This window comes from Dama dama, chromosome 12, assembly GCF_033118175.1.
Source record: "Dama dama isolate Ldn47 chromosome 12, ASM3311817v1, whole genome shotgun sequence".
Lineage (NCBI taxonomy): Eukaryota > Metazoa > Chordata > Mammalia > Artiodactyla > Cervidae > Dama > Dama dama.
In genome coordinates this window covers 48,458,714-48,476,941 of record NC_083692.1, presented here as the reverse complement: position 1 = coordinate 48,476,941, position 18,228 = coordinate 48,458,714, and the positions used below count along the sequence as shown (strand labels likewise).

General features: G+C 36.5%; 1 protein-coding gene across 2 annotated transcripts in view; it reads left to right on the top strand.

Annotated features, from left to right (window-relative positions):
• The window catches only part of MNS1 (meiosis specific nuclear structural 1), a 72,131-nt gene extending 54,227 nt beyond the window's left edge, over nt 1–17,904 (top strand). For both annotated transcript variants that reach the window (XM_061157224.1, XM_061157223.1), the window contains exons 8-10: nt 8,278–8,535; nt 16,049–16,174; nt 17,534–17,904. In XM_061157224.1, the coding sequence (XP_061013207.1) occupies nt 8,278–8,535; nt 16,049–16,174; nt 17,534–17,623 (474 nt within the window). In that variant the 3' untranslated portion in view covers nt 17,624–17,904. The remainder of the gene's footprint in view (nt 1–8,277; nt 8,536–16,048; nt 16,175–17,533) is intronic.
• Nucleotides 17,905–18,228: the final 324 nt, after the last annotated feature.

Genomic DNA, 18,228 nt, shown 5'->3' with positions numbered 1-18,228 from the left:
AAAATGTTACTTTTAGTTTGATTTCATTGTGATCAGAGAACATGCCCAATATGATTTTATTTCCTTTAAATTTGTTCTGTGGACATTTGAAAAGAATATGTTTCCTACTACTTTGGGTAAAATGTTCTAGAAATATGTTTAAATGTCTAAAATTTCTATAAATGCTAATTAGATTCTATTGATTGATTGTGCTGTTGAGTTCTTGTATATCCTTGCTGATTTTCTGTCTAGTTGTTCCATCAGTTGCTGAGAGAGGATTGTTGATGACTCTAACCATAATTGTGGGTTTGTGTTTCTCCTTAAGGTTTTTTTTTAAATTGAGGCAAAATTCATGTAACATAAAATTGACTGTTTTAAAGCAGCATTTAGTACATTCAGAATATTGTGCAACCACCATCTCTGTCTAGTTCCGAAACATTTTCATTACCGCAGAAGGATACCTTGCATTAAGCAGTTACCACCTGTTCCATGCTTTCTAAGACTCTGGCAACTATTGATTTGCTTCCTGTCTTTATGAATTTGACTATTCTGAAAATAAGTGGGATCATGCAATACGTGACCTTTTGCGTTGTGATTTCTTTCCCTTAGAATAACATTTTGGAGTTTCATCTATTTTGTAGCATGTGTCAATAATTAATTTCCCCAACCCCCAACCTCCCCCTTTTTTTGGCTGAATAATACTCCAGTGTATGGATATACAACATTTTGTCTATTCATTCAATAGTATATGTTTCCACCCTTTTTTTTTAAACTATTGTGAATGTTATTGTTATGAATATTTGTGTACAAGTTTTAAAATGTTTGAGTATCTTTTTCAGATCCTTCTGGGTGAATACTTAGCACTAGTATTGCTGGGTCACATGGTATTTCTGTGTTGAGTTTTCTGAGGAACTGCCCAGCTGTTTTCCATAGAGGCTGCACCACTGTATCTATTACTGCCTGTGTAGGAGAGTTCCAATTCCTCCACATCCTTGCCAGTACTTGTTATACCGTGTCATATTATAACATAAAAAGAGCTGAAGCTAAAACATTTCTAGAAGAAAACATGAGAAGGTCATTATGAACTTGGAAATGGCAAAGATTTAAAATTTTTAGGACAAAGGCATGAGCCATAAAAAGTTTATAAGTAGGCTTCATCAAAATTAATAATTTCCTAACATTGTCAGGGAAATGAAAATGCAAGCCACAGTTGGGAGAAAACATTCCATATACATGTATCTTACAAATAACTTTTATCCAGAATATGTAAAGAACACTCAATAAGTTGACAACAGAATATAAAAAACTCAAGTGTCTTTTTTTTTTTTTAACAAGCTGGAAGTTTCAACACTTTGTTTTGACCATGTTGCATGGCTTGTAGGGTCTTAATTTCCTGACCAAGGATTGAACCTGCACTGTCGGCAGTGAAAGCATGGAATCCTAACCACTGAACCACCAGGGAACTCCCAGAAGTTTGAATACTTTATAAAACAAGATATATGAATATATATAACAATTAATTATACTTATTAGTGTTATTTGTAATATTATCAGCTATATTAAAACAACATTGTCTTAGATACACTGTTTCATCAATAAGGAAGAAATAGATTCTATGTAAAATATCAAAACTTACTTCATGTGAGTCCTTAATTATTAGCTGCATTTAAGATTGTAAAATGTGTCCAGTTGTTTTAAAGAAACATCTTAATAAAATCCACTTATAGATACCTAATGTCAAATAACCCCCAAAGCATTAAGAATAAAATAATGGGTGAAGGCTAACAGGCATATGTGAACAAATGGGAAAGCAGGTAGGCAGCGTTATTACTAGGTAAGTGGAACAGCAAATGAATCCCAGCTATCACAGAGAAAAGGTATAATCATCAAGGGACGTATAATATAGTGAACATTTTATCTCCCATGTAACATTGTTGTACTGAAGTACATAACTGTTATATCTCCAAAGAAAATTGACTGCAAAGGGGAAAGGGTGTTTAAACACCACTAGAACTTAATAACAAATATTTTAGCTTACTAACTGAAAAATCTGAAAACATTCAATTATTATTGGTTGAAGAGGATATTTGCAGACAATTTAGAGGAGGAAATTATGACATCAAAATCGATTAGGCAATTAAAATTTTTTTGTTTATTTTTGGCTGCCGTCTTTGTTGCTGCACATGGGCTTTCCCTAGTTGCCGTGTGCAGGCTCCTCATTGCAGTGGCTTCTCTTGTTGCGGAGCACAAGCTTTAGGATGTGCAGGCTTCTGTAGTCGTGCTGAACAGGCTTAGTTGTCCTGTGGCATGTGGAATCTTCTCAGGCCAGGGATCGAACCTGTGTCCCCTGCACTGGCAAGTGGATTTTTTTTAATTTCTTAAATTTTTTATTCAAGTATAGTTGACTTACAATGTTTCAGGTGCACAGCGAGTTGATTCAGTTGTACATATACAAACATACTACTTTTTGAAATTATTTTCCACTTTAGGTTATTATGAGATATTGACTATCGTTCCCTGTGCTATACAGTAAACTTTTGTTGCTTGTTGCATATCAGTTTTTTAATTTGAAATCTAGCATTCTATTCATACTAAGTCAAACAAGTGGAATCAAAATGTCATGCATTTTTTTCATTAGACAAAAATTCATAAGTTTTCTAAAATGTGTCATACATATTATTTCTATGTGGGTATACCAAAGCTTTTCTACTATACCTGATAAAGGCTGGAGAAAGAAAATTTAAAAAAAGATGAAGAAATTGGAAAACAAACTAAATGAAATGGGAGCACTGAATATGAAATAGTGAAACTAGATAAAAGTAAAAGATCATCATACAGCCATTAAATATGGCTGCTCATGAGAAATATAGCTGGAGCTCTGGAGAAAAAAGCAGTACCTGGGTATTTCTGTTTTTCAAAAACTCCCAAGATTATTCTGGTATGCATCTGGAATTTTAAAAGTGATTACAAGTTTTTCTATTAAATTGTAGTTTTGAGTTCTATATTATTTTTCTGTTGACCAATCATACAATGGCAGTAAGTGAGTAATAGTTACATAATCACAATAGTAAAAGATGTTTATCAGTTTTCACAATCAATAGCCAGACAAAAATAAAAGATAATTATAATCTCAAGGCACAATGGGAACATGATTAACCTAACAATATAAAATAATTACATACAATCTGGGGGGTCAAGCAGAGTGATATGGTAAGTGGAAGTGCATCCATGCACATGTTTTCATCTGGCCAGCCAGTCTGTGTCTTTTGGTTGGTGCATTTGATCCTATTACCATTTTCTTAACTGTTTTGGGTTAATTTTCTGTAGGTCTTTCCTTCTGTTGTGTTTCCTGCCTAGAGAAGTTCCTTTAGCATTTGTTGTAAAGCTGGTTTGGTGGTGCTGAATTCTCTTCACTTTTGCTTGTCTGGAAAGTTTTTATTTCTCCCTCAAATCTGAATGAGAGTCTTGCTGGGTATTCTTGGTTGCAGGTTCTTCTCTTCTCTCACTTAATATATGTCATGCCATTCCCTTCTAGCTTGTAGAGTTTCTATTGAGAAATCAACTGATAGCTTGATGGGAGTTCCCTTGTATGTCATTTGTTGTTTTTCCCTTGTTGCTTTTAATATTTTATCCTTGTCTTTAATTTTTGTCAATTTGATTACTGTGTGCTTACTGTGTTCCTCCTTGGGTTCATCCTGCTTAGGACTCTCTATGCTTCCTGGACTTGTTTGACTATTTCCTTTCCCATGTTAGGCAAGTTTTCTGCTCTTAATCTCTTCAAATATTTTCTCAGGTCCTTTCTCTCTCTCTTCTCCTTCTGGGACTCCTCTAATGTGAATGTTGATGCATTTAATGTTGTCCCAGAGGTCTCTTAGGCTGTCTTCATTTCTTTTCATCCTTTTTTCTATATTCTGTTCTGTTGCAGTGATTTCCACCATTATGTCCTCCAGGTCATTTATCTGTTCTTCTGCCTCAGTTACTCTATTGATTCCTTCTGGTGTATTATTCATCTCTGTTTTTTAATTCTTGTGGGTCTTTAGTAAACATTTCTTGCATCTTCTCCATTGTTTTCCTGAGATCCTGTATCATCTTCAGTATCATTATTCTGAATTGCTCTTCTGGAAGGTTGCCTATCTCCACTTCATCTAGTTGTTTTTCTTGGGTTTTATCTTGTCCCTTCATCTAGGACATAACTTTCTGCTTTTTTTTTTAATCATGATTAACTTTCTATAATGTAGCTTTTGTTCTAGCCATCTATGAGACTGGATCTTCCTGCTGCTTCTGTCTGCCCTCTGATGGAGTAAGCTAAGAGGCTTGTGTAAGCTTCTTGATGGGGGGGACTGGCAATGGGAAAAACTGGGTCTTACTCTGGTGGGCAGGGCCTTGCTCAGTAAAGCTTTAATGCAATTATCTGCTGATAGGTGGGGTTGCACTCCCTCCCTGGTAGTTGTTTGGCCTGACCCAGCCCTGGGTTAATGGTGACCTCCAAGAGGGCTTATACCAAGGGGGACCTTCCTGGACTGCTGCTGCCAGTAGCCCCGTCTAGTGAGCCCCTGATGACCCACGCCTCCGCAGGAGACCCCCCAGTACTAGCAGGTAGTTTTGTTTCAGTCTCCTGTGGGGTCACTGCTCCTTTCCTCTGGGTCCTGGTGCACACAAAATTTTGTTTGTGCCCTCCAAGCCTGGAATCTGTTTCCTACAGTCCCATGGAACTCTCACAGTCAAATCCCACTGGCCTTCAAGGTCACATTCCCTGTGGATTCCCAGTCCCTTTGTCGGATCCCCAGGCTGGGAAGCCTGACGTGGGGTCCAGACCTTCACAACAGTGTGAGAAACTTTTTTGGTATTATTGTTCTCCAGTTTGTGGGTTTCCTACCCTGCAGGTATGGGGTTTGATTTTATCATGAATGCATCCCTCCTACCATCTCGCTGCAGCTTCTTTGTGTTTGGACATGGAGTATCTTATTTTGATGGGTCCCAGCATCCTCCTGTTAATGGCTATTCAATAGCTAGTTGTGATTTTGGTGCTCTTGCAGAAGGAGACGAACACATGTCTACTCTGCCATCTTGAACTGGAAGCCAGCAGGCGGATTCTTAACCACTGGAGCACCAGAGAAATCCACAGGCAATTATTAAGTGAGAAATATTGGGAAAATTGTGTAGGCAGCCAACTGAATAACTGAGAAAAACCATATAAATCAAGTATGAGGGAAGAATATGGAGGGAAATAATAAAGATACAAGTAGAAGTAAACTGAAAATCAGAATACATTAGCATTTTTAAATCTAGTTGCTTAATATTTGAAGGGATAAAGGGTCTGTAAAGGGAAAAGATTAGAAAAACAGTGAAAGATTACTCAATTGTGTCCTAATAAAACGAAATTTTCAATGGTGCTATTTTCTGAGTTAAAAATGCAGTGATTTCAGAAAACATAGGAAAAAAAAGACAAAATAAGATTATTAAAGCCATTTTCCTGTATCAGATTTGTGTGCCCTGTGTCACATCCTGTCAGCATCACCTCTGATTTGTGACTGCTGTGGGGAATAGTTGTGAGGGCTTAGACTGACCCTTTGCTGAGCGCTTCCTAACATGTTGGGGTGGGGACAGGGAGGTAACACCCTTTGGGGCATCCCTCAGCCAGCAGTGGAGAGGAATCGAGAAATAATGCTTCTCTACCTGTAGCAGGCTTTTGGGAAGGTCCTGAAAGGTACCCCATGCCTTCCTCACAAGGTCCTGGCAGAGTGAAGCCTCGGTCGTCCAGTGACCAGTTCAATGATACACCCTTGTGTTGGCTTCTCTTCCTTCACTTCTGCTTGTCCCTCACCTCTGCTTCCTGAGATTACCTCCGTGGTAAAATATCTGTATACAACTCCTTGTTTAAGGCTGTTTTTCAGTGGAGAACCCAGACCAAGACATCTGTAAAGAGTTTCTAGACTCAGAGTAGTTCTATAGCAAATTAATCCAAACTTTCAGTGAACAGCTATTCCTCAAACCACATATTGGGTTTTAGAACATGGAAAATTATTCAGTTCATATTATATAACTACATAATCCATATCCAGACACATCAAAGTCTATATGAACACTTTCCTAGTTCAAAACATATAATGAATGGTGTTTTGTTTTGCCAAAATCTTTCCTGTTCTTTAGCCAGATGTCTTCACCATTGGATTAAACTAAAATTGGTATGGGAGATGGATGCCAGGAAATGTCAAGAATTCATTTGGTCCAGTATGTACTGAATTTCTGTGTGCAAAGTATTATTATAAGCTCTGGAGGAATTCAGAGCTAACTGACACAGCATGTCTGCCTTTAATGAGCCTCTGACTTCTATGCAATAGATGGCAAATAAACACAAACTTTTTATCATAAAAAACACTATGTGTCCAGCATCCCAAAGAAAAATAAGATGTGCCTTCCATGGATTTTAGTGAGATGAGGTGTATATTTATGGAATAAAATTAAATGATGAAAAATTAAATGGTGTAAGACCCCCAAAAGAGGTAAGAGTGATTAGAGAGAACTAAGAAAAAGATAGGATCTGAAAAGAGGATTGTGTGTGTGTGTGTTAGACACTCAGTTGTGTCCGACTCTGCGACCCCATGGACTATAGCTCGCCAGGCTCCTCTGTCCTTGGAATTATCCAGGCAAGAATACTGGAGTGGGTTGTCATTCCCTTCTCCAGGGGATCTTTCTGACCCAGGGATTGAACCTGGGTCTCCTGCACTGCAGGCAGATTCTTTACCATCTAAGCCACCAGAGAATAGAGAAGACTATGAAAAAGATAGAATTTGGAAAGAGGATTAGATAGGGATAAATGAAGAAAAAGAGGATGAATGATCAGTATAATTAACAAAGTTGCTATAACTGATACTTGCAGATTGGCTCACTTTAAAACCCATTCTTTGGAGAAGGACACAGCAACCCACTCCAGTATTAATCCCATGGACAGAGGAGCTTGGCAGGCTACATAAAGTCCATGGGGTTGGAAGAGTCAGACACAACCTAGCAACTACATAACTAACAACAACACTGTAATAGAGTATTTCATAAAGGAATCAGGTTCTGGTGGGTCTCTGAGATATTGTTTTCTGAATTCTATTTTTGTTCTCCTGGATTTGTTACTGATGTGATACCTATAATACAGGGATGCACAAGTTATTTGGGAAAATCTTTCAGCAGCTTGTCAGGTCCCTAGCTATTTTGCATAGCTACTTGCAAAATAATAAATACATTTTCTGTTTCAAAAGAAACCCATTCCTACCCTTACCACATCCTACCCTGACCACATCCTACCCTGTTGTAAATTCATTTGTCTTGCTTTATTGCAAAGAGAAATGTAGTTAAAACTACATTTATCTTTTACCTAGAACTCTTCATATGAACTAGGTTGTCTCCAATAGCCGTCACCCCCACTTCAAGGTGTGAAGGTGGAAGAAAGCACATGAGATAGTAGTCAATCACCACAGACAGAGTTACCATGATGAGTCTTGAGCAGTAGGATGGCAGCTTGGTTCCCTGGCCTTCCTGGAAGTTCTGTATGCAACTGATGGCCTGTAGTAAATCCTTATAGTTTGTTGTAATCTCTAAGTAGGAACCTTGGCCCTATGGGCGTTAAGGCAATATTTTGAAGATACTGGCCTACCTGGAACTTGTATTAGAATTGAGCAAAGTTGGTTAGATTAGCGAATGATTTAAAATTTGCAGCAGTCCTAATTCAGTAGATCAATGATAAAGCAAATATGGGTGATCCCTGTAAAATTCTTTGGTTTTGAAATCTTTCATAGTAATGTTGAGGAAATTAAACCTTGTAGGAAAGGACTTTTAACTGCTTCAAGTAAGTTTGAATTTCTCTGAAATACTTCTGATTCTCATTGCTAGATTATTGTTCTGAAAAATATTTATCAATGATTTGAACACAAGGTTCTAGAATGATTCATAGTTGGTACGGACTTTATAGTTGACTGATTTAATAAACTCACATACAAATTTTTATACAGCTCTTTTCAAAGTTAATGTGTTAATTCTGAATACAGAAACAAGATGATAAATATATATTAGTTAAATTTTAAATAATGAGCAATCCAAAGGTAATATCTACTTTATTAGTTTTTAAAGAATGGGGCAAAGTGTTACCTTGAAAAGGCTTAAGTTTTCAGTTTTATTTCTTATTGTAACATTAAGCTTAAACAAATTCTATCTGACCCTATCTTTATAAATCTACTGTAAAGAAACAATTACCGAATTAACTTTTACAGGTTAATTATTAAATTAACTTTTAGATGTATTGTTATTTAGGAAGAAGCAGAAGAGAAATTGAGAAAGCAAAAGGAGTTGAAGCAAGATTTTATGGACCAAATGGCCTTGAAGGAATTAATACTTCAGGCTGCAAAAGAAGAAGAGGAGACTTTTAGGAAAGCTATGCTGGCGAAATTTGCTGAGGATGATCGAATAGAATTAATGAATGCTCAGAAGCAAAGAATGAAGCAACTAGAACACAAGAGGGCCGTGGAAAAACTTATAGAAGAGCGCCGCAACCAGTTCCTTGCAGACAAAGTAAGGAAAACTTTTAAAAAAATTTTCATTGAATAGCAGCTGGCTAATTTATTTATCCACTAAATAACTGAAAACTGTTTATGCGCCAGATGTTGGATATCCATTCACTAATCATATGATATATATGTTTTCTGACTACTAATTAATTAATGAATCTAGAACATATTTATTGATGCTTTCTATATGTTAGACATTGGTTGGTGTTGAGAACATAAATATGACGAACTCCATGTAATCTATAAGCTTTTGGTGTTGGTTAAGAAAAATACATAAAAACAATGATTATGAAGATATGTCAAATGCATTGATGATTATACAGAATAGACATGTTGTATGGCAGAGAGGAAACTGATCATGAATGTCTTGGCTGCTGTTTTAATGGTGGATTTTATTTGGGGGGGATCCACTGAAGAATTGAGCTGCATGATAAGGTCTGCACTTGGAAAGATGATTCAGGTAGCAGTGTTGAGGACAGACATGAGGGGAGTAAGACTGGAGACAGGAAGATCAGTTGTTTTTGTTTAGTTGTTCAGTCATGTCCGACTCTTTGTGACCCCATAGACTGTAGCACCCCAGGCTACCCTGTCTTTCACTGTCTCCTGGAGTTGGCTCAGACTCAACGTCCACTAAGTCGATGATGCCGTCCAACATCTCATCCTCTGTCACGCTCTTCTCCTGCCGTCAGCCTTTCCTAGCATCAGGGTCTTTTCCAGTGATTTGATTCTTCACATCAGGTAGCCAAAGTTTGGAACTTCAGCTTTAGCACCAGTCCTTCCAGTGAATATTCAGGGTTGATTTTCCTTTAGGATTGACTGGTTTGATCTGCTTGCTGTCCTAGGGGCTCTCAAGAGTCTTCTCCAGCAACAGAGTTCGAAAGCATCAGTTCTTTGGCGCTAAGCCTTCTTTATAATCCAACTCTCATATCTGTACATGATTACTGGAAAAATCCATAGCTTTGAATATACAAATCTTTATCATAAAGCAAAGCGATGTCTCTGCTTTTTAATATGCTGTCTAGGTTTGTCATAGCTTTTCTTCCAAGGAGCAAGCATCTTTAAATTTTATGGCTGCAGTCACTATAGTGATTTTGGAGCCCCCCAAAATAGTCTGTCACTGTTTCCATTGTTTTCCCATCTAATTGCCATGAAATGATGGGACCAGATACTGTAATCTTTTGTCTTTTGAATGTTGAGTGTTAAGCCAGCTTTTCACTCTCCTCTTTCACTTTCATCAAGAGGCTTTTTAAGTTCCTCTTCACTTTCTGCCATTAGAGTGGTGTCACCTGCATATCTGAGGTTATTGATATTTCTCCTGGATATCTTCATTCCAGCTTGTGCTTCATCCAGTCCAGCATTCAGCATGATGTACTCTGCATAGAAGTTAATAGGCAGGGTGACAATATACAGCCTGATGTACTCCTTTCCCAATTTTGAATCAGTTCATTGTCTCATATCCAGTTCTAACTGTTGCTTCTTGATCTGCATACAGACTTCTCAGGAGGCAGGTCAGGTGGTCTGGTATTCGCATCTCTTGAAGAATTTTCCACAGTTTGTAATGATGCACACAGTCAAAGGCTTTAGCATAATCAATGAAGCAGAAGTAAAATTCTTTCTAGAATGCTCTTGCTTTTCTATGATCCAATGGATTTTGGCAATTTGATTTCTGGTTCCTCTGCCTTTTCTAAATCCAGTTTGTACATATAGAAGTTCTCGGTTCACATACTGTTGAAGCCTGGCTTGAAGGATTTTGAGCATTATGTTGCTAGCATATGAAATGAGTGCAGTTGTGCAGTAGTTTGAACATTCTTTGAACATTAGGATTGGAGTGAAAACTGATCTTTTCCAGTCCTGTGGCCACTGCTGAGTTTTCAAAATTTGCTGGCCTATTGACTGCAGCACTTTCACAGCATCATCTTTTAGGATTTGAAATAGCTCAACTGGAATTCCATTGCCTCCACTAGCTTTGTTTGTAGTGATGCTTCTTAAGGCCCTCTTGACTTTGCATTCCAGGATGTCTGGCTCTAGGTCAGTGATCACACCATCATGGTTATCTGGGTCATGAAGATCTTTTCTGTATACTTCTTCTGTGTATTCTTGCCACCTCTTCTTAATATCGTCTGCTTGTTAGATCCATACCATTTCTGTCCTTTATTGTGCCCATCTTTGCATGAAATGTTCCCTTGGTATCTCTGATTTTCTTGAAGAGATCTCTACTCTTTCCCATTCTGTTGTTTTCCTCTATTTCTTTGCATTGTTCACTTAAGAAGCCTTTCTGATCTCTCCTTGCTAGTCTTTGGAACTCTGCCTTCAGATGGGTATATCTTTCCTTTTCTCCTTTGCCTTTCACTTCTTTTCTCAGCTTTTGTAAGGCTTCCTCAGATGACCATTTTGCCTTGTTGCATTTCCTTTTCTTGTGGATGGTTTTGGTCACCTGCCTCCTGTACACTGTTACAAACCTCTGTCCACAGTTCTTCAGGAAGTTACTACAATTATCCCAGAGAGAGGTGATGAGAACCCTTGTGAATAGAGAAGGAATCCATCTTTGAAGTGGTAGGAAATTAGAATTGATGGCTCGCGGTGACCAATTAGATCTGGAGAGTTGAGAGACAGATTAGACTACTACTACTAAGTAATGCTGTTACACACTTCCATATTCAGTGAGTGAGTGGTGAGATATGTACAAAGATGTATGAAGATAAACAGATATTGAGGGGGTAGATATATAATTCCATTTTGTCCATATAGATTTTGAGGCCCAGGGGAAAATTTCTTAGTTGGAAATGTGTATTTAAGAGTTGGTGAGGAAACTAGGTTTGTGACTTGGACACATTGAAATGTTTCATCCATAAAACTTAAATACTACTTTAAGAAGCAAATAAGATAATATGTAAGTGCTTTGGAAAGATAAAGAGCTCTAAATATGAAAAGTACTGATAAAGCATGTGGTAAATATTTTTAAGTAGTAATAGAAGTGGAGTAACAATAACTAACATTTATTGTTTTCTTATGCCATTCACTATTCTATATTCATTACAAGCAAATTAATAACTTTTAACTTTCAACCCTATGAGTTAGGTACTGTTACTACCCCCATTTTAAAGATGTGGAACTGAATCTTGAGAGATTATATATATTGCCCAAGGTGTCATAGCAAGTTAAGTGGCAGATCTGGGATTAATATATTAATATCATAATGATTTTCCTGAATGGTGGACAAAAAGAAACCCCAGAATACTCTTATAATCAGCAGATACTCATTTGCCAGGCATTCTGCTGAGGGAAGCAAAATAAATAAAGCTCATTCTGGTAGCTTTTGATTTAGCAGAAGAAAATAAGGTCTAGATACCCCAAAGACTTGATTATATCTACTACTGTACTAAGAATATGTTTCTTAAATGTAAACATATGTAGAATGCGATAGTGTGATATACTAATAGTGCAATACATTTATGGCAGAACTATGTGGATTTATCTAGAAATACATAAAAAATGAATAAAAGAAGACAGGAAGGCTATTCTTAGTTGGCAGCTTATGGAATTACCACATGGAGGAACCTGAATGATAGGCTGAGGAGTTTGGGCATGATACAGTAGAAACTGGTTATTGTAATGTGCTCTTTAACAAGAAGAGAAAGGGTACATATACACAATGGATATTACTCAGCTATTAAAACAAATGCATTTGAATCAGTTCTAATGAGGTGGATGAAACTGGAGCCTATTATACAGAGTGAAGTAAGTCAGAAAGAAAAACACCAATATAGTATATTAACATATATATATATGGAATTTAGAAAGATGGTAATGATGACCCCATATGCAAGACAGCAAAAGAGACACAGATATAAAGAACAGAGTTTTGGACTCTGTGGGAGAAGGCAAGAGTGGGATGATTTGAAAGACTAGCATTGAAACATGTATATTACCATATGTGAAACAGATGACCAGTGCAAGTTCAATGCATGAAACAGGGCATTCAAAGCTGATGCACTGGGACAACCCAAAGGAATGGGATAGGGAGAGGGGTGGAAGGGCAGTTCAGGATGGGGGACACATGAAAACCCGTGGCTGATTCCTGTCAACATATGGCAAAAACCACCACAGAATTGTAATTAGCCTCCAATTAAAACAATTAATTAAAAAAAAGGTGAAAGTAGTAATTTAAGAGTTAAAGTGATGATGGCCTGGAGTAGGTTGACAGAGCAGTGGAAGGAGAAAGGAAAGAATTTAAACATTTTTAAAGGAAGAATGGATGAGACTTGTATGATTTTTTTTCCTTGGACCATATCGGGTAGAGTGGAGGAAGGTATCAAAATAACTCTCAAGGTTTCAAATATGAGAAACTCAAGGAATACAAGTGCTGTTGTTATGTTTTGAATTGGAGCAAAAAGATGGAATGACTTCAGATTTAGTCATATTTAGTTAGAAATGCAAGTTGAAATTCCTGAAGGCAGTTGAACGGAAGAAAAGTCAACTTTTCTTAGAAAAGCATTTCTGGCATTAAGTAACCCATAGTTTCAAACTAAGATTATTCTTCCAAATAATATATTATGAGAAGTAATCAGAGGGCCAGTGACTGAGACTTGGAGAACATAGGAGGTAGAAGTGGTAGTAAAAAATTGACAAGACCAAGAAATGGTCAGAAGATAACATCTGGATGTCACAGAAAACAGAGAGATCAGCCCTATCTTTTTTGCCTGCTGCATGAAGTGTTGGGAGACTTGAGGTGCAATTTTTGGCTCTCCTGTATGCTTGATTAACTAATGTCTTATTTCTGTTGTCGCATTTCTAGATGTTTAAAAGGACATAGTTGGAAATCTTGTGGTGCCTTAGAATTAAGGTTTCCAAAAGAAAGTAGCAGACAGATAAACCTTTTCCAATTTCTGTAGCCTGAATCTTGGTTAAAGACAGGCGGGTGGGTGACTTGAGTGAATATGCTGTCACCCTGGAGTCATTCTGGATTCTTCCCATTTCTTACCTAATAATTTTTAGCCATCAAATCCAGTTGATTCCATTTCTACCATAACTCTTACTAAATCCATTTCTCTTCATAATTTAGACATTTATTATCATTCTGTGGACTACTGAAATTGTCTTCTAACCGGTCTCCTTGTGATTCTAGTCCATCTGCTACCAGTTAGCATAAAGTAAAAAAAAAATCTCATTATGCCCTCCTCCTGCTTAACTAAGTGGATTCCTAATGGATACAAATCTCAATTCTATATCTTTGATATAAACCAGTCATGATTTGCTGTAACCTTTAAGGGAGATAAAAAAAGCACCTAGCATTTTTCCTGACAAGCAGTAAATACTTAGTAAATGTTTGTTGAATCAATAAGGGTGATTATCAGTGTCAGAGCAAAGTGATCAAGGAGACAGAAAAATTTAAAAGCTTCTGAAATTGACCGGAAAGCTTTGAATACTCCTTGCCTAGAAAGAGGCAGAACCAGTGACTGTCCTATCTCATGGCTTACAGAGCTAATCTGCAAACTCGTTGGAAAGTTATCAGGACAGCTATAAAGGGAAGAAATACTAAAATATTACCTAAGCCACAGATACTTTTCTAACAAATTTATATCTTAATTTTGAAAAAATTGTGTATGTTCCCAAAATGAAGCTGTGGGGTTAGTTTTAAGTATTGTTATCAGTGAGACTGGGTCACATTTCTGTCTTGGCCTAAGGGAAAGGATGGAGTTTCATGTTCATACAATCATGAATCCATTTCATTATACAATCCTGTATACATGCTCTTTTTTTATGATTTCATAGATATTCCTAAATAGCTATCTGTCTATCTCTAAAATAACTCCACAGTCAGACAAAATCTGAAACTCCCCAGGAGATACTTTCTACCACTAGAGCTATTCAGAATTTGCCCTCATAGACAAATTGATTTCATATCTTTCTAAAATATTTACCCTAATTTACTATAAAAAGTTTTTTTTTATGGTAAATAGTTAATGTGGTCTTCCTAAGAAGGAAAACCCAAATGTGAGACCGTGCATGCAACTGAACAAAAATCTAACAAATGAGCTTTCCTCACAACATTAGGTAACTTTTTTACACCCCCCTGTTAGAAGGAATAGATCAGTTAGGATCTTTGTCTACAAGTAGAGTCTCAAGGTAACAGCAACTTAAGAGATAGTTTACTATTCCCTCGCATGGAAGTCTAGAAACTGAAGCTTTATTCATAGTCTTCAGGAACCCGGGCTCCTTCTGGGTTTTGTTATGGCCCCTGTAGGGTATAGCCCTCATCTTCATGGTTTAATTTGGCTCTTCAACCTTCATAGCCATGTTTCAAGCAGCAGATGGAAGAAGTGCAGAAGGGACAAAAGATGTAAGACTGATTCCTGGAAACTGCCATACAACACTTTTGCTTATTCCCTTGGCAAAAACCTAGTCCTGTTGTGACCACATCTGACCCTTTAGCCTTAGAAATGCAGTCTAAAAAAAATTCAGATATAGTGATTCTATAGCAGATTATGTTACCCTGTTTCATCTTAGAGATAAAATATTTAAGAGCAATTCTACCCTTTGATTCAGTAGCAACATGGGTTAAAGTATCTTCTCAATTAGCTGTCACTGATACTTCTAATTTTGTAATACATCTGACATGACAGTAGACAGAGAAGCAATTCCAAGTTTAACTGGCATTGGATATGGTTGTGTCCTAGCATTCTTCTTTATTTTCATCCAATAATGAAATATTAGGTCATACAGAAGCAGCTTACCTCTCGTAACAGAAAAGACAGACATCCTGCTTTCTGGTTTATATGACTTAAACTGATTATTTCAAAGAAAAGTTGAAGCATTAATACTATTTTAAATAAAGTAATTCTTGGCAGAAATTCATCATTATTTCAGTGGCCTGCCTTTAGCATCCTTTCCCATTTAAAAGTCTTATTTGGATATATTTCTATAAGAGTTCTTTTAAGCCCTAAAATGAGTTAAAGCTAGTCATCTCTTCCATATTTTCACGGCTCAGAAGTTTGGTGTGGTTATCAATCAGAACATTTCCCTGAGAAATACTGGTTCTTTTGCTGGAACACTTGCTGATGCTCTTGTACGTCACACAGGCTTTAAGAAACTTAATATATATGGTAGTACTTATCTTTTAGCTATCCCTATTGTGTTTTATCTACCTTTTTTTTTTTGTCTTACATTGTAAGCTGCCTTCAACACCTGGGGTATGGTAAGCACTCAATAAATATTCGTTGAATTAATTGGGAAATCACTTTTTTTTTTTGGGAAATCACTTCTCTGAACCTTTTTTCCTTGGTAATGAAGATGGCTTGTCCTGAAAATATGTACTTGCCTCCCTAACATCAGTCATAACTATTTTCCTTGTAACTTTAAAGGAAGAATGACAGTAATGTATATATTATATATATAATATAATAATATAAAAGATATATTATCAGTTTTATCTTAATTTACTGCAAGAATGGTCTTGTTTGCCACATTCTTCAAAGATTAATGTGTTTTATGACAGCAAGTTCTGTTTACATTTCTAGCAACGTGAACTGCAGGAATGGCAGTGGCAGCAAAGAAGACAAGGATGTATAAATGCAATTGTCGAAGAAGAAAGACTAAAACTTCTCAAAGAACATGCTACAAAACTACTAGGGTATCTCCCTAAAGTAAGTGAGATTTAACTCATAGCCTCTAAGAGTTGGGGGGGAAGACATGGTGTTAGGATTTCAGAGGGCCTGGGTTTCACTCACTTCTTGCTGTTACAAAGCAGCAATGTCACGTGAGTTAGTAACTGAACGTCTCCAAAATGAGATAGTTGGTCTTGGCACTTTCTATTAAATTTGAGCTGGAATTTCTGTATTTAAATTTTGGAGGTTCTGTTCTCCAGTGTAAGACGTTTAAAACTAAAGCAAACGTGATACGCTGGACACCAAAGCAGGTGATATATAGGATAGCCTTGTAATCTGTAATAGTAGTAATAGATACAAGCTTGAACTCAGTCTGAGATCTCCTCTATAACAGGAGGTTACATTATAACTAGGTAACCCTTATTTTAAAAAGAATATTACTTCCAGAGAATATACATGAAAATTTGCTATCTGAAATACCTTATGACTATAAAAATAACAACTTGAGTTTCAGAGGCCACATAAACATATGAACTAAAGTAAATAACATTTCTACCCTTCAGATACAGAAATTATGCCATTTGATACTTTATTCAATCAAAAGAATCAACTGTATATTTTGTTCAGTCTAGTGCAAAAGGAAGGAGAAAGAAATGAGTAATTATTACCTGTCTATAGGACCTTACAGTCTAATTGTTAGAATGTATACAAACATATATTAATGACAAAAGCCATATGGAATTAATAAACTAGACTATAAATTCTGAGCAAGTCTTTGGGTTTAGATATTTGTGTAGCAAAATAACTGTGGAAATGGGAGAAACTGATAACCTAAAATTTGATCCTTTAGATCCTAGTGGCTCCAAATGACCTAAATTATTCTTTGGGGGGGTATTCTTTAGATAAGTAAATATTTAAGTTTAATTTTGTTTTAAAGGGATTAAGATTAGTTGACTTAACTCCACACCTGGATTCTTTCCTGAAAGACTGAAGTTAGCTGACTAGAGACAGAACTGATGCAAGAGCCAGTCCCATGCATAAATCTGGTGAAGCTCATTTCCTCCCTCATACACTGCAGGGCTGTTTCAAAATAAGGGTAGGAGGGTACAGTGTGGATTAAATTGATTTCCGTTCAGTCCATCAGAGCAGTAGTACTTGTAGTAAAGCAGAAGAGTCCAGATTCCTATGACAAGTTCTAACAGGACATCAGGTCAGTCTAAGAATATTCAGTATATATGTATATTAAGTCATAATTACAGAAAAAATATTTTGCTAATAAATTAATTTCATTATATTAGAAATAACTTTATAAACTTCATGTCTGTATCTCTTAGTCTTACGAACATTTATTGAAATATTCTTGCATTCAAAGTAACCCACTAAATATTTTTCTTGTAGGGAGTATTCAAAAATGAGGATGATATTGATATGCTTGGTGAAGAGTTTAGAAAAGCATATCAGAAAAGGAGTGAAATTTGTGAGAAGTGATACCATCAAGATTTGGTAAAACCTGGGTTCTTTTGTATGTTACCACTAGGTGTCAGTGTAACTTTTGTTTTAGAGTTCAGTGAGTAGGACTCCCATTGTCTCTGGATTTTCTAAAATTTCTGTAATTTATCATTTATAAACAATCAGTTTTAAGAAAACATTTGTTTTCTGATAAAGAGTATTATATGCAAGTTTGCTTTCAATCACTATTGTTTTTGTACTGATAAAATTGAAGATCTGAATTCTATACCACATTCCATATATTGAATTGGCCAAAAAGTTTGGATTTTTCTGTTATACATAGATATCTATCGAAACAACCCAGGAAACTAAACTCTTCATACCACTTCTATGTTCGTGTCTAGGAACTTTACTTCCTTGATTTGGCCGGGGAAGACTTTTCCTATTATGAGAGGAGAAAAGTATAGAGTGAGGAATTTCAGAGTGCTTTATTACCTAATGCGGTTATCAATAAGAACATAGAAACAGTTTCTCTCAGGTAAACATCGTTTACAAACTAAAGCTAAGTCTCTAGAACATAAAATATTTTCTATTGATATGCAGCTGAAAGGGGCTATAAGGTCATAAGAAAGATAACAGAATCG